The sequence below is a fragment of the Grampus griseus genome (assembly GCF_964374135.1).
Source record: "Grampus griseus genome assembly, chromosome: 6".
Lineage (NCBI taxonomy): Eukaryota > Metazoa > Chordata > Mammalia > Artiodactyla > Delphinidae > Grampus > Grampus griseus.
In genome coordinates, this window is record NC_139000.1 from 64,078,952 (window position 1) to 64,095,755 (window position 16,804).

A 16,804-nucleotide genomic window follows, 5' to 3' on the forward strand; every position below is an offset into this window, starting at 1 on the left:
CACAGTGACCGAGGGGAGGTTTGACAAAGGGAAGCTCTCCCCAGGAAGCCTCTCAGCGCCCAGGCGAATCCCCGGGCACTCCTCTCCTGGGAAGTGAGCACACAGTAACTTCAGGAGACCTGCCTGAGCTGGCCACCGGGGCACCTGAGACTAGGGGCCGGGGGACTGTCAACAGACAGCCAGACGGAAACCACTAGCCTCTCAGAATTCACAGTATCCAGTTCACACGGTGCATAATTAGTAACAGCACCCGTGCGCAGGGAGCTAAGATAGGAAGGAAAGCAAAGAGCTAACCCAAGGAAGAACTGATTCCTGTCTAAGAAGCACGCCTGCACCTCTGGACTTGAGGGGGAGGTAGGAGGTGTGGGGCAAAGGGGACGTGAGCAGAAAATGAGGGCAAGTTTCACTGAGAAAGTAGCATTCCCAGAACAGATGATCTTTCAAATGATTCAAAACTGAACATTCAGGGGACACAGTGGCATGTCCACCGTGTGGCGCACGTGGTGGCGCAGTGGTTGAGTCCGCCTGCCGATGCAGCGGACACGGGTTCGTGCCCCGGTCCGGGAAGATCCCACATGCCGCGGAGCGGCTGGGCCGTGAGCCATGGCCGCTGAGCCTGCGCGTCCGGAGCCTGTGCTCCACAATGGGAGAGGCCACAACAGTGAGAGGCCCGCGTACTAGAAAAAAAAAAAAAAAAAATTGAACATTTCAGGAAAATTGTCTGTTCGTTAACCTGGGCTGGCATCCAGGCTGACGACGGTAAGCTGATGCTATTTTTTTCCTCTCACTCACCTGCAGGACCAATTTACAAACATCCTTTCCTAACCTTGCCCAGATTCATCCACTCATAAGCAAATGGCCGTGCTCCCTCAGTAAGGAAAGTCACAGTGAGCCAAGCAGGTGAGTCAATTCTGCATGAGGTCCTTCCCCACCCTCCACACCCACCGGAAGGCTGAATCCTACCCAGTTGTCTTCTGAGGTAACAGCACCGCCAGCCAGCCAAGAATCATCTCTTACCGGTTCCTCCCTTCCGCCCATTCCACTGCCCCTCCAACTAGGGAACAGGCCACCAGGCCAATTCCTCCTCCGAGTCCTCCCTGAGAAGTCCCTCCTTTCTGGCCTCCTCTCTCCAACCCCAAGACCTCTGCTCCACTCCAGTCCTCACCACCTCCCATTCTGAACTGTCGCAACAGCCTCTTGCCTTTCCTGCCACCACCCCCAGTCCCAGTCTGGCTGCACCAACTTCACCAGACTTAGCTTCCTAAAATAAATAATTGTATCACTCTTGCCTAGTTAAAAAGCCCTCTGGGTCCCCATTTTTTAGGAGATCGCAGCCCTCCAAGGCACTCCTCCCCATATGCTGAGCACCCTGCTGACCGCAGGGCGTGCTCTCATCCCCGCCCCATCTCAACTTCCACCCACGCCTCTGCCTTATTGCACTTGCTCCACCTAGCACACCCTTCAAGATCCAGTTCAGGGAGCCAGATTCTTCCAGCTCCATTCTTCTTCCTCAAAATTGCTTTGCCAATTCGGGCTCTTTTGTGTTTCCATACGAATTTTAAAAGTTTTTGCTCTAGTTCTGTGAAACATGCCATTGGTAACTTGATAGAGATTGCATGGAATCTGTAGACGGCCTTGGGTAGTATGGTCATTTTAATAATATTGATTCTTCCAATCCAAGAACACAGTATGCATTTCTATCTGTTTGTGTAATCTTGGATTTCTTTCATCAGCATCTTATAGCTTTCAGAGTACAGGTCTTTTGCCTTCTTAGGTAGGTTTATTCCTAGGTATTTTATTCTTTTTCATGCGATGGTAAATGGGATTGTTTCCTTTATATACATACTACTATATATAAAATAGATGGCCAACAAGGGCCTCCTGTATAGCACTGGGATCTATACTCAAAATCTTGCAATAACCTAAAATGGAAAAGAATCTAAAAAAGAAAAAATATATATATATATATACACACATACATCTGAATCACTTTGCTATACACCTGAAACTAACACAACATTGTAAATCAACTATATTTTAATTAAAAAAATTTTTTTAAAGACCCAGTTCAAATACCACCTCTTCTTTAAAGTCTTTGCCAGCCGCTAAACGAGGGCAACCAACCATTTCTGTTTGCACCTGTTGTCCTAGAGTAATTACTGAAAGCAGCACACTGACTTCCCCAGGGCCCTGCTGTGGATGATAAATTATATGACCCTCCTACCTAAAATCTACCCTGACCCAAAGACAGCACTCGTTACTTGTGTAACTGTGTCTTTTGCTAGAGCGTGTGTTCCTCAAGAGCAATCAAGCCATCTTATCTCAGTATGGACTTCCAGCACCTGAAGACTGCTGCACCTGGGGAGGTGCTCAATGAACACTGATGGAATGAAAGAATGAATCTGATACGAAGAAAACTGTAGCAATCAGTTTTATCTAAACTTCATCTAAAACGCCACTGGGGAAAATTTCTAAATCAGAATTAGATCCAAAAAGTCCTGGGCCAAAAATTCAGGCCATGAAAGCATTTGTCACATAAACCATTTCTTTCCGTAATCCAGTGTTTCTCAACTTTTTTTCAATATTGTCCTCCTGCCCTAGGAGCCTTTTTAGACATTTTTTTTCCTAACCACATCCCCCATGAAATGTTAATAGCACAGAGATATATCTGTACTTTATACATAAAAGAGCAAGTATTAAGTTTATTCTTCTTATATAATAATGGGTTCAGAATGGCAATAAAAATGTTAAGTCATGTTTTAAAATTTAAAGCTATTAACATTAAACTTTGTATTTGCTGAGTAACTTTTAATGTAATTTTAATGTAAAAATGTGATGTATCAAATTATACATAAAAATTGCCAATTTCTACATAATAATAGCAATGTAACCAAATTTTTCAAACTTTCAAAACTGCTATTTTTCCAGTAAAGGTAAAACAATTGAAAACAAAATCTTCTTAAAAGTTATTTTTCATGAACTTAACTCTTGTTTTATATGAGAAAATAATTTTTTTTTTTTTTTTTTTTTTGGCTGTGTTGGGTCTTCGTTTCTGTGCGAGGGCTTTCTCCAGTTGCGGCGAGTGGGGTCCACTCTTCATCGCGGTGTGCGGGCCTCTCACTATCGCGGCCTCTCCCGTTGCGGAGCACAGGCTCCAGATGCGCAGGCTTAGTAGTTGTGGCTCACGGGCTTAGTTGCTCCGCGGCATGTGGGATCTTCCCAGACCAGGGCTCGGACCTGTGTCCCCTGCATTGGCAGGCAGATTCCCAACCACTGCGCCACCAGGGAAGCCCCGAGAAAATAATTTTTAACTTATCCAGCTGCTACATATTCATTCAGATATCATCAATAGTTTCTCTTTTCAATACTTGGCATAGTTATTAGTGGGTTGAATAATTCTAATAGGATTAAAGAATAAAATATAAAGTACTTTTATTTAATTTTCAAATCCCAAGTCACACACAAAGTAGTGTGGGTCAAACATAAGCACTTAACATCCACAAGGCAGCCAAAGGCAGCCCTAATGGATAAGGAAGTCACCAACAGAGATATGGCTTCAGGATCAAGCTATTGATGGACAGAAAGTTCTCCAGTCATAGCCATCTAGTTGCCATAGGTTTATAATAATGACCCTGCATACATTCTGTATATCTTCCATGAACTCAATGTCAATGTTGCTTGTGTAATACCCAAGAAAACCCAATGAGAGAAATTTAAATGTTAAGAAGTAAGATTTTGCCCACCAAGCTTTGAAGGGCCACAAACCACTGGAACATCTGAGAAGTTTCTGCCTCCCTCCAGAACCAATTTTTGCCACCCCTGAGGCTGCAAGCCCTAACCTCTGTGTTCCCACGTTTATCCTCCTAGCACTTAGAGAAAAAAACAAAAAAAACAAAAAACACCAGTTTACCTAAGAAAACACCCCATCCCACAACGATAATAAGGGCCCCTCTACTATCATCATCTCCTTGGGTACTTTTAAAGAAAAGGGATTCCCATACTATTAGCCTTTCTCCCAAACAAAGGAGCCCCCCACCTCTAAAAGTGTAGACTTTTGGAGCTGGAAGAACACTCAGGGCTCATAGAGCCCCTCCATCTTCAGATGAGGAAACTTAAAAGAGCCCTAAGAGGTAGAGAGACTGGCTCAATCAAGGTCACTATATTGTTATAGACAGAGACCTTGTCAGCCTGGGTCACTGTTGTATCTCCAAGCTAGGACCAGGCTTGGCACATAACACAGTCAGATGTTTGCACACTTAATGAATGAATGGCTATTGGGCAAATTAGTGACTGAGCTGAGACCCCAGTTCACCTAATTCCTAACCTACCACTTTTCCAACTACACCAATTTGTCCCTTTTTACTTTCCTAGCATATCAAATAGTGGCCTCAAAGACTATCAAATTTATATTGTTTGAAAAACTTCCCAGCTCTTTTAGTTTCACACATCCAGAAAGTTGAAGAGCAGGGTCTTGTGTGCTTGTGGTAGAGTGCTTCAGCCCACTGAAAGTGAAGGACTTTCCACAAATAAGTCAAGGGTACCCGGTTGACAAGGCATCACTTCTTACTTGCTTACCCTGCCTTGATCTCTTTTCTAGAGTTCTTGTTCACGTGCCATATCTCCTTACCCAGACTGAGAACCGTAGAGAGCCAAAACTGCCTTTAGTTTCTAAGACACCTACTAAGTTTAAGCACGAAGCAAATGTTCAATAAATGTTTGCAAAATTTATTCCAATGGAAATGGTGCACCATGAGGAACAAAAGTGGATTTGGCATGAACAAAAAAATTCTGATTGTACTTTGCTCATTTCCTAGGACCAGTAGAGTACCTAACATGTAATGGGAGCCTAACAGTTACTGAATTTTAAAACACAAATGAAAGATATGGCAAAAACTGAGATGTTATTAAGCACAGTCTTCATTCATTCAATAAATTCATTGAATTTATTCATTCAATAAATACGTATTACCAAGTATCTGTGTGCCAGGCTCTCTGCTGCTCTAAAACCTAATTTCCCCCACAGAGCCAGAGCCCTCCTCCCTAGCAAACGCATGGCATTAGGTTCACCTTGCAGGCTGTGGGCACAGCTAGGGTAGCCATGTCTCAATATGCCCAAGACAGTCCCAGTTTACACCTACTGTCCAAGTGTTCTCTCCCAACAATGCCCTGGTCTAGACAATTATATCACCCTAAGTGTAGCAAATCTTTTTCAACAAGAAGCCCAGGGATTCAAAAATTTCACTCCACATTTACTAGCTACTCGCAGTCCCTTTTTTTTGGCTGTGCCATGCAGCACGTGGGATCTTAGTTCCCCAACCAGGGATCGAACGCATGCCCCCTGCAGTGGAAGGGCAGAGTTCTAACCACTGGACTGCCAGGGAATTCCCTACTCCCAGTCTTGTTTCCTTATTTCTAATCCAGGCATAACACATTAAACTAAATGGTTATAAATAGAAAAGTGGCTGGGGACAAGGCTGGGACATCAGATTGAGACTACACTGTAGAGAGCCTTGCATGCCAAGAACATGGATACATAATTTAATATACAGCAGGGAGCGATAAAAACCTTTAAGGGATAAAGTGAATGTATAGTCAAAGCACTATGAGTGTTATGATGTTGGTTACAGAAAAGATCTAAGACAGGAGGAATGAAAAAAGCCGGCTCCAGGTCATACCAAAAAGACAGCCTAAAGCTGTAAATAAAGAAAGGCTGTCACAGATGAAAACGGCAACAAATATGCTATTTCATCATTTGCCTTTATGTGTAATTTTAAAGTTTCAACAATAGATGCAGCTATGCAAGCTCTAGTTCATTGATCTGTGGTCCTGATACCCTCCTTGGAAGGCACATGTTGTAAGGAAGCTTCTGGACAGTCAGGCTTGCCCTCCTGTCGGCCAGTCGTGTAAAGGAGCTGAAGCTCGGTTTTTGTTTTATTTTAAGTGCTACATTTCAAACACAGTATTCGTTGTCAGAAGAGTTTCCCGACACTGAAAGAGATGGACAGGAAGCTTAACCCGCCAACTCCAGATCTTCCACTATTGCATCATTTGAAACTAAGCCTCCTCAGGCAGCGACTTGTAAAATTCAAGTCAGGTAAAATGGCAGCAGCAGTCGCTGTGGGTGCTGCTCCTGCGGCCGCCGCCGCTGGCCTCAACTTCAAGCGCCGGAGAGCGCGTCTCTCCGGAGCTGCCAACTGCTCAAAGGAACAGTCGATAAATCAACAGGTCCTGCTCGCCCGCCCGAGGGTGCTCAGACCCGGGCGCGCCAGCCACAGAAGGAAGTGGCTAATTATTTAAAGACAGTCGAGACCACTAGAGGCCGGAGTCGGCTCTCCAAGCGCCTTCCCTCCGTCCACCACCCACACTGGGAACCTGCTGGGAAAAGGCCCGGGCCCCGTACACGGAGGGGAAAGCACCAATTCCTGGGCTGCTGCTCCAGGTCCCTAGCCTTCCAGCCCCTGGGCAGCCCTGCACTGCCCGCGGGAGCAGACACCCCGAGGGCTCCTTTTTCCTCCGGCTGTCCCCCTCCTCTCATCGATTGCAAGCCTTTCTGTTCTGCCACTGGAAACTTCCAGAGAAGGTGAAATTCCCAGGTCAAGAGACGATTCTACAAACTCTAAAGGGCCAATGTCGGGACTTCAGAGTCAGACCTCATAAAGCCTAGGCGTCCCTGGTGAGGCTCAGTACTGCTCTGTACTGCGGGTCCTGCGCTCCCGCGCGTTCGCACCCATCCACCCGCTGGCCGGACGTGGTGTCCTCCGATCCGCAAGAGCCCACGATGCCGGCGCCCGCAACTTCAGCAGCGCCTCCGCTCCCAGAGCCGCAGAGACACTCCTCGCTCCAGCGAGGACAGACCTCCCAAGGCCTCGTGTCCCCAGCCGCAATCCCTGTCCCTTCCCCCGGGCGAGAGGCTGCAGGTCCCAGACAGGGAACCAAGGGGGCGGAACCTTGACCGTCCCTGCCGGACTCGCTCAACCCTGCCGAGCTCGCTCATTCCTCCCGGGCTCCAGGGGCAGTTCCCACACTCCCCACCAGCCAGTACCTCGTCCGCTTCCAACTCTGCTCCGTTGCCTACGAGCGCCATGTTCCTCCTCCGGCTGCCGCCGCCCAGAAACCAAACAGGGAGCTCAGAGCCAACTCAGTTTCTCGGCTCCGGGCTCGGCCCAGCGCCAGCAAAGGAGGAAGAGGGTGGCTCCGCGCTCCCGCCGGGTCCCGGGCGGGGCCAGCGCGCCGTTGGGCGTGTGCTTTCCCCGCCCCCGGCGCCCGCACACCAGAAGAGCATCCATTCCCCGAGCCGGCGCCGGGTGGCGGGCCTCTACACAAGCTCCGCCCCCTGCAGGCCTCGCCCCGCCCTCTACGCGGCTCTGACTAGAGCAGCCAATCAGATTCCCCAACGCTTTTCCGCCTCCAGACGGCATCCACTTAGGATCCACATGGGAGGGGTCATTGCGTGGGCGGAGTCACCTCGTGGGCGGAGTCACCTCGTGGGCGGAGTCACTGGCGAAGTTCGCTGATCTGGCCCACTCTCTGGAAAGGCACCTGAGAGTACCAGCTACCAGTACTCTGTGGGGAGGCCTGGAGCCAAGAGAGCGCTGGATTAACGAGGCCAACCAAGGTCAAAGCCACCTAACCCTGATGCCCCTTTGAACCGTCCACCTGGTCTCTGGGCCAGTGCCAGTCCCCTTCCCTCGCCAGGTGCGCACTGCATCTCGCAGATGGTGAGGCCAGAGAGCAGCCTTGAGTCAAGGTCACAAGTCACCCAAAGGTCTCTGTCATTCCACCTGTCCAGACACTAAGTCAGGGACATCATCTTCAGATACAGGAATGCTGTGTTTGCTTCTGTGTATGGTTGAAAAATAACAGAAAAACCACAGGACATATATTTATACAACTTAGAGCTCCTCTACCCCTCCTCCCAATATCCTGTCACGATGACCCATTTTGTAACCCCAAACATATGTGCATAATTCGTGCTTGAACTATAAGATCCATGAGGGTACGGATGCTGTTTGTCTTCTTCAAAACGGTATCCCCAGCACCTAGAACAGTGCCTTACGCGTGGTAGATGCTCAACAAATATTTGTTGGCTTCGTTTAGAAATTGATTCCTGCGTATAACATGTAAGGTAACTGAACTATCCAACTGAAAAATTATAAGGGTATTTGGTGGGGGGGGGGGGTTGGTCAGCTTTATTTTACATACGATAAAATTCACCAAGTTTAAGTTTGTAATTTGATAACAGATGTTTACAAAACACCATTCCAATCATGAAAACACACCCAAAAAGTTCCCTGTGCCTTTTTGCTGTCAATTTCCTTCCCCCACTCCCTGGCCTCTGGCAACCACTGATCTGCCTCATCTGCTTTCTGTCACTCTCTTTTTTTTTTTTTTTTTTTTTTTTTTTTGCGGTACACGGGCCTCTCACTGTTGTGCCCAGCCGCTCCGGGGCATGTGGGATCTTCCCGGACCGGACCGGGGCACGAACCCATGTCCCCTGCATCAACAGGCGGACTCTCAACCACTGCGCCACCAGGGAAGCCCTGTCACTCTCATTTTGCCTTTTCTAGAATTTCATATAAATTGTATCACAGAGCACATGATCTTTTGTGTCTGGCTCATGAAGGGCTATTTAATGGTCATCCAGTGACAATTATAAAAATTGCTAACATTTATTGAGTACTTATTATGTGCCAGGATTATGCTGGGCCCCTTGCATAAATTATCTCCTTTACCCTTCATAACCCCATGAAGTAGGTGCTGTTAACTTACAGATGAGTGAAATGAGGGTCAGAGAGTTTAAGTAACTTGTTTGAGGTCAGACAGCTATTAAGGAAGTAGGGATGCCAGAATCTGAACTTCAGCAATATGACCTTAAGGCGTGGTGGTAACCATTGTTCTGCACTGCCTCCAGCCACCACCTTCCCTTTCTTTCTCCCTATTTGTTTCAGTAGATCAGCTGCCTGCACATGTCTATTACACATACTTTCAGTGAGTCACCTTAGCATCCTTGAAACTTGCTCTACAATTTTAATGCGTCACTATGTACCTTTATACTAGAAAAATAAAATGGCTTCTACCCCACAAACAACATGGAAAAAAATGGATTAGATTATGGTGACGATTGCACAACTCTATGATTTACTACAAATCCTTGAAGTGTATAATTACAATGGGTGAGTTTTATGGTCATGTACATTATATTTCAATAATGCCACTTTTAAAAACAGGTTAACACATTCTTTCAGCACTCTTAGAATCAGATATGTGGAGCTAGAAAGGACCTAGGGGTCATTTAATTCCAATACACCTGAAAGTTTCCATTCCTCCCCCAACCTCCTGTTTATGCTTAGCTTTCTGAGGCTGGATTTCCTGTCTGGATCCAGATTCCACTCTGTATTGCTCATGCATGATTCTGTTTTTTAAAGTTCTAAAATTTAGTTGGCTCCTAAATTAATATCACATTATTTGACATTAAACCATCCTGTGGTGGCTTCTTCCTCTCTTGCATGCTTTATTATTGTCTTTCAAATTTCAACTCCTCAAATTTTGAAGAGGTACAAAAGAACTTGGCACTAATTAGTGGCATGATTATGTTATAGTGAGAATCAAGTTTAATTTTTCAGAAATCATTCTTTTTTTTTTTTTTGCGGTATGCGGGTCTCTCACTCCTGTGGCTTCTCCCGTTGTGGAGCACAGCCTCCGGATGCGCAGGCCCAGCGGCCATGGCTCACGGGCCCAGCCGCTCCGCGGCATGTGGGATCTTCCCGGACCGGGGCACGAAACCGTGTCCCCTGCATTGGCAGGCGGACTCTCAACCACTGTGCTACGAGGGAAGCCCCCAGAAATCATTCTTATAGATAAAAGCTGGTAATTTTTTTTAAATGAGAGATCAAATCTGAAGCCCCGTATACTTTAATAACGATTAACTTTATTTATTTTGGGCTGCTTTGGGTCTTCATTGCTGCACACAGTCTTTCTCTAGTTGCGGTGAGCAAGGGCTACTCTCCGTTGCAGTGCACAGGCTTCTCATTGCGGTGGCTTCTCTTGCTGCGGAGCACAGGCTCTAAGCACGCAGGCTTCAGTAGTTGCGGTGCGCGGGCTCAGTAGTTGTGGCTCACAGCCTTAGTTGCTCCATGGCATGTAGGATCTTCCCAGACCAGGGCTCGAACCCTAGTCCCCTGCATTTGCAGGCGGGTTCTTAACCACTGCGCCACCAGGGAAGTCCTGCCCTGTGTACTTTTTTTTTTAACATCTTTATTGCAGTATAATTGCTTTACAATAGTGTATTAGTTTCTGCTTTAAAACAAAGTGAATCAGCTATACATATACATATACCCCCATATCTCCTCCCTCTTGCATCTCCTTCCCACCCTCCTTATCCCACCCTTCTAGGTGGTCACAAAGCACCCAGCTGAACTCCCTGTGCTATGCGGCTGCTTCCCACTAGCTATCTATTTTACATTTGGTAGTGTATAGATGTCCATGCCATTCTCTCACTTCGTCCCAGCTTACCCTTCCCCCTGCCTGTATCCTCAAGTTCATCCTCTACATCTGCATCTTTACTCCTGTCCTGCCCCTAGGTTCTTCAGACATTTTTTTGTTTTTTTAGATTCCATGTATATGTGTTAGCATATGGTATTTGTTTTTCTCTTTCTGACCTACTTCACTCTGTATGACAGTCTCTAGGTCCATCCACCTCACTACAAATAACTCAATTTCGTTTCTTTTTATGGCTGAGTAATATTCCATTGCATATATGTACCACATCTTCTTTATCCATTCGTCTGTCGATGGGCGTTTAGGTTGCTTCCATAACCTGGCTATTGTAAATAGTGCTGCAATGAACATTGTGGTACATGACTCTTTTTGAATTATGGTTTTCTCTGGGTATATGCCCAGTAGTGGGATTGCTGGGTCGTATGGTAGCTCTATTTTTAGTTTTTTAAGGAACCTCCATACTGTTCTCCATAGTGGCTGTATCAACTTACATTCCCACCAACAGTGCAAGAGGGTTCCCTTTTCTCCACACCCTCTCTAGCATTTATTGTTTGTAGATTTTTTGATGATGGCCATTCTGACTGGTGTGAGGTGATACCCCATTGCAGTTTTGATTTGCATTTCTCTAATGATTAGTAATGTTGAGCATCCTTTCATGTGTTTGTTGGCAATCTCTATATCTTCTTTGGAGAAATGTCTGTTTAGGTCTTCTGCCCATTTTTGGATTGGGTTTTTTGTTTTTTTGATATTGAGCTGCATGAGGGGCTTGTAAATTTTGGAGATTAATCCTTTGTCAGTTGCTTCATCTGCAAATATTTTCTCCTATTCTGCGGATTGTCTTTTCGTCTTGTTTATGGCTTCCTTTGCTGTGCAAAAGCTTTTAAGGTTCATTAGGTCCCATTTGTTTATTTTTGTTTTTATTTCCATTTCTCTAGGAGGTGCCGCCCTGTATACTTTAAATTCACCCCACTAGATAAGTACCATTCCTGTTTCTGAGGGAGCCAATTATGAACACTGAATGAATAAGTGTGCTCTAGTCACTGGAACATCTAATCAAATTTGCTGTGCTCATGGCAGATGCCAACTTCCCCTTCCCGCACATGTGTGATTCCTCAAGATTATGAATCACAAATATAAAACAGATTTTTTCAAATAATAATTAGAATGAATTCATTTTTTGTAACAGAATTCCCCTTGCCAGTTTGCTGATAATGACGTACTCTATCAGTCAAATGAGATTAGTCAAGTATTCCATTTCCCAAAAAAACCTAGCATAGGGGTTCAGCAACAGCAGTGTCTGAATTTGTTTCATTTTGAAGATACATCTACTGGTAGCTGTTTAGGTTTCAGATTAAATCTAATATTGCAGACAATCTAATCGTTAGTATTCTTAAACCTGTTACCCTCAGCAGATGTAAGGGTTTTTTTGTTGATACTTAATTCAAATAAAAATTGCCTCTTTATCATTTGTGTCGTAGGAGAGAGAATGATTTTGCACTTAGAAATTAAAATTTTCAGGTGCTTGTATCATTGTAAGTCATGTATTTGTCAATGGCTTTGTCTCACATTCATATCTTAGCTCAACATGGGAACTTCCCCTTCTAAATTACCCCTCCCTCTCCATCACCTACTATCGTGTCTTCCTACTACCTCTTAGCATTTGTCACTATCTGAAAATATCTTGTTCATTTATCTGTTTACTTGCTTATGGTCTATCTCCCTCAACAGCACCCTCACATACACTGTAGTGTAAGCTCCATGAGGGAAGGAACCTTGTGTTTTGTGCATACAGCAAAACCCCAGTGCCCAACACTAAATGGATATGTCATAAATGGTTATTGAGTGAATGAATGAAAGTATATAAAGTTCATAGTACACAGAGCATTTTGTTTAGACCTTGAAATGCCAATGCTTTAGCATAATGATTTTTTAAAAAACAGAGAAAACCAGTAATAATGAGGGAGATTAAAGAATGCAAATTACCTGAAATCTGAAAAGTAAATAATGTTTTTCATAGGGTGATGTGGCAGGCATGATGACTCTCTTTAATGCCTACTCATTGTTTTCAAAATTATACAAGAGCTAAGTACTTAGAGGTCCCTCAGTGACCTAAAGGAGATTAATTCAGGTCCCTGAGAGAGGCTTAAATGCTAGGGGAAAAAAACCTCATCATTTAGTGGAGGCTGAAATTCTCCTTTAAGAATATCCCTGCTCTAGGCATTTGGAGCTGGGTAAACACTCATTTTGCCCTGTTTATCTGTTGTTCACTTTTTCACACACACACATACCTATAATCTTTCCAATCACCTTCCTATTTATTTTCACTATATCTCTTTAAATTAGATTAATCTCGTTTTTTTCAGATGAGGAGAGACCCACAGAAGAGAAAAGCGGAACAGAGACTAACTGCGGCAATATGAAACCTCAGAGTGCAGCGTTGAGGACTTAAAAACAAGAATAAATAAGGAATCTGTGGCAGAGGCACTCTTTGCCACCTGCTATTTGTTCTCCCCTTGTTCTATTGGTAAGAGAACCTGATTTTATATAAGGCAGCATGGTGTCCAGCTAAAAGATGGCATTTTCAAGAACTCCTTTACAACTAGGAATAGCCAATGTAACTAAATTCCAGTCAGTGAAATATATTATATTTGACTTCCAGGAAGGCTATTTAAAGGGAAAGGACTGAACAAAGGCATGTGGCACTTTTACCCTTCTACCTCTCATCCTTCCAACAGCCTGGAACAGACATGATGGCTGGAGCTCCTGCTGCCCTTTTGGACCATGAAGTAATACCTTGAGAATGGAAGCCATAAACTGGAATAGTGGGACAAAAAGACAGAAAGAGTCCAGATTCCTGATGACTTTGGAGCTACCACACAAGTACTTGACCAGCAGTCTCCAAATTTCTATTATTCTCAATTACTATTAATTATATTAGTTTCTATTACTATCTTGTTTAAGTCACCATTATACTAAGTTTTCTGTTAGATGCAAACAATCTTAAATGTATATGTGTAAGTATCTAATTCAAAGTGTTATTAGATGTTCTGGGTTCCCATATGCCTTCCCACTGATTTCAGCTGAAGCATTTGGAACTTCTAACCCAGTGTTGGATTGGAGTAGCCTACTTAGAGTAGTTTTGCACCCCATGCACACCTTCTTTCCTGAAGACACCTCCTTCAAGTTCTCTTTCTCGGGGTTCTGTTGTGCCTTCTTTTCTGGCGTGTTTCCCCTTACATTGCTAGAATACATTATTGTCCTACAATCCAAATATTCTTCACATTCTGAATAATACTAGCATCATTTTTATGATAAAAAAATTGTATTTCATGCACAGTTTTAGTAAACCAATAATTATCTTTGGCCATCTTTGGCAATTCTATTCTCATAGCCACTTATAGGCCTAGTACTTACAACACTTCTGATTGAGCACTTTGGATGTATATTAGGCAATTCCTACACTCACCGAGAAGAGTCAGATACAAACCTCCTCCCTAAGACCTACACATAGTAACATCTATATTCTAAAATCAGTTTTGACTCAGCATTGCAATGTAGCTCTACGTGTCTCTAAAGCAATGGCTCTCAAAGTTGAGCATGCAACAGAACCACTCAGAGGGCTTGTTGAAACACAGATTGCTGGCTCCAATCCCCAGCGTTTCTGATTAGACAGGTCTGGGGTGGGGTCCACTTGTTGCTGCAGCTGCTACTGCTAATTCAAGAACCAGGCCTTAAGAATCGCTGCTCTAAACCGTGGTGAGCAACTTGAGCTCCCCGGGCACAAGCAGCCTACCTGGCAGATATAGCCCACCCTCTAAGGGATCAAGATGAAAAACTAGAAAAGTGCTTTTGTGCTGCTACTTAGCACACAAAGACTAACATTAACATTCCATCTAAACGAAACGCTGTGACCCTTTTCTCCTTGCTATTCTTTCAACAATGAGGAAAACAATCTAAGTGGTGAAAATATAGCTTTATTTTCATGTGATTCAATAAAACCACATTCATTTCATTTTCATCAATTTTTCCTTTTGTTCAATTGACCGACGTGAAAAAGAGGTGGGTCCTCACTGCTCCAAGTGAGCCTGATTCCCATGCAGATACTGGGCCATCAGTAATTAAGCCTCATCTCTTAGCTCCTTGAGACCCTGATTTGTGATCTTTGAACAATCCACGTCAATTCTTTCAGCTTCTTTTGTGGGTGTCAAATATAGAATGAGGGATAAAAGTACATGACTTTCCATATCCACAAGACTACAACCCTGGGATTTAGTTGGAGTGAAGGAAGCGCTCCTTGACTCACAGTTACAACAGAGAGTGGAATGTGGTGACTGGAAGCAGCCACGGAGGTGATTTTACATGTTCCCAAGTTACCAGGTATCTCAAGTAATTTCCCCCAAAATGCCATACTAGCTAATATGCTGGGGAGGAAAAAAGATTTTTAAGGGGAAATAATTTACACTATTCTCTATACTTTATACTATCTATACACTTTCATGGCTTTTTGATGTTTCTAGCTGACTTGGAATTTCCCATTGATTTCTAGAAACATATGTAAACATTGAAAACTAGGCTCCAGGGTGATGGGCCTCAGGTGCAGTTTGAGAGCCTCTGACACCGCTCAGCAGTTAAGTCTGGGCTCAGAGGCAGCATAGTATTATTTCTGCACATCTGAACTGTTTTATTGCCTCCTAAGCACCTTCACCGTGTGGTGGGCAGGGCCTACATCTCAACAGATGAGAAAACTGAGGCTCTGAGATGTTAGAGGACCTGCCCAAAGTCATTACTGAGTGGGGATCAGTCACATGTTAAGGCCCTTTTCTGTTTATATCCTTTATAAAGGATATAACTGTGGCCTGGAGGCTGTTTTTTGGAGAGGCTAGGAAAGCCTTAAATACCCCCAAATCTGCCTCAGTACAACAAACATACCCGAGCAACTGGTGAGCCCACATACCACTCACCCACACCCCACAACCCACCCCCGACACTGCCGGCTGTTTATTTTGTCATTATCAGACAATTCCAAAGCCTTTGGAGACATAGACACTCAGTGAACTCAAAATCTGCACTTCATGCAGAAGGGATCTATAAAAATCATAAATGTCAAACTGTGAAGAATGCCGACACAAGTCCAGAGAAGTACCTCCTGCAGGTAACAACCTTCAACCACAAAAAATCTACCAGAGGGCACTGAAGAGAGACCCAGAAAAGGTAGATTCTGAAGGCTGCTGGGGTCTCATACTCAAGAAAGAACTTACTCTGTAGCTTACTTGTTTTTTATGGCATTAGCCTGAGGAGAGCCTCTGTGATTTAATTGGTTCAAAGAACCTGAGGACAGAGTTCAGGGCAAACACAGCAGCTGGAAGTTGAGAGGAGATATCCAGGAAAGGGAAGTGGGGATAGGGTTTAACTCCTGGGACTATAAACTCCTGTCCAAATCTCTGGCTGACCCCTGACCCATACACCTGTGAGGCCAACTCCAAGCAGCCCAGATAAGGTTAAAGGAACTGAGCTGAAATCTCAGCAGCCACTCACACTAGGGGAAAGAGTGTTTATTGTTTGTGTTTATCCAAATTCACTGATTTAAAAAATAATCAGTCAATACTGTTCAGAGGATCTAAAAGAATCCAGCTCAAACTCTGGTGTATTTGATTCCAAAGTTATCTTTGTAGCTGCTTCGTAGCTATTTAAGTAATCTCCTTGCAAGCACTGTAGGTGGGAATAGGAAAATTAGCACGTCTTCCTTGAAAAGTTTGGCAATGACGATCCAGAGTTTAAAACCCCACAGCTGGAAATTTATCCTATAGATATACTCACATACATGTAAAACTGCTAACGCACAAGGTTACTCACTGTGGCAATACCTGTAATAATAGAAGCTTGACATCTATCTAACTATCCATCAGCAGAGAATTGGCTAAATACCTTGTGATACTTCCAAATAATGGAGTATTCTTCAGCCTTAAAAAATAAAATACATAAAAATGAGGAACTCCTTTAAGGGCTGATATTGAATCATCTCCGACATATATTATTAAGTGAAATAAACAAGGAACAAAGCAGTATTCATTGTTCTCCAATATCCTTTCACACTTCTTCCAAAATTTTTAGCCACATACTTCCTCATCTGGAATCGACTGCCTTTTCCAGTGTCCCTTGCAGCTGGGTGTGGCCATGGGATTGAGGTCTCCTCAATGAGGTTTGAGCAAAACTCTTATGTGGCAGCTCCCAGGACCCTTCCTTAGACACAGGTATTCTGCGACCTTTGCCCTTTGTCTTCATTGGACACATCCTTCATTGGATACAC

The 16,804-nt window shown here is 44.2% G+C and overlaps 1 protein-coding gene across 2 annotated transcripts in view; it reads right to left on the minus strand.

Moving 5' to 3' along the window:
• TTC39B (tetratricopeptide repeat domain 39B) overlaps positions 1 to 7,100 on the minus strand; it is a 134,375-nt gene extending 127,275 nt beyond the window's left edge. The window contains exon 1 of one of the 2 annotated variants that reach the window (XM_082657553.1): positions 7,043 to 7,100. In XM_082657553.1, the coding sequence (XP_082513679.1) occupies positions 7,043 to 7,084 (42 nt within the window). In that variant the 5' untranslated portion in view covers positions 7,085 to 7,100. The remainder of the gene's footprint in view (positions 1 to 7,042) is intronic. The other variant, XM_082657554.1, reaches the window with a different exon arrangement.
• Positions 7,101 to 16,804: the final 9,704 nt, after the last annotated feature.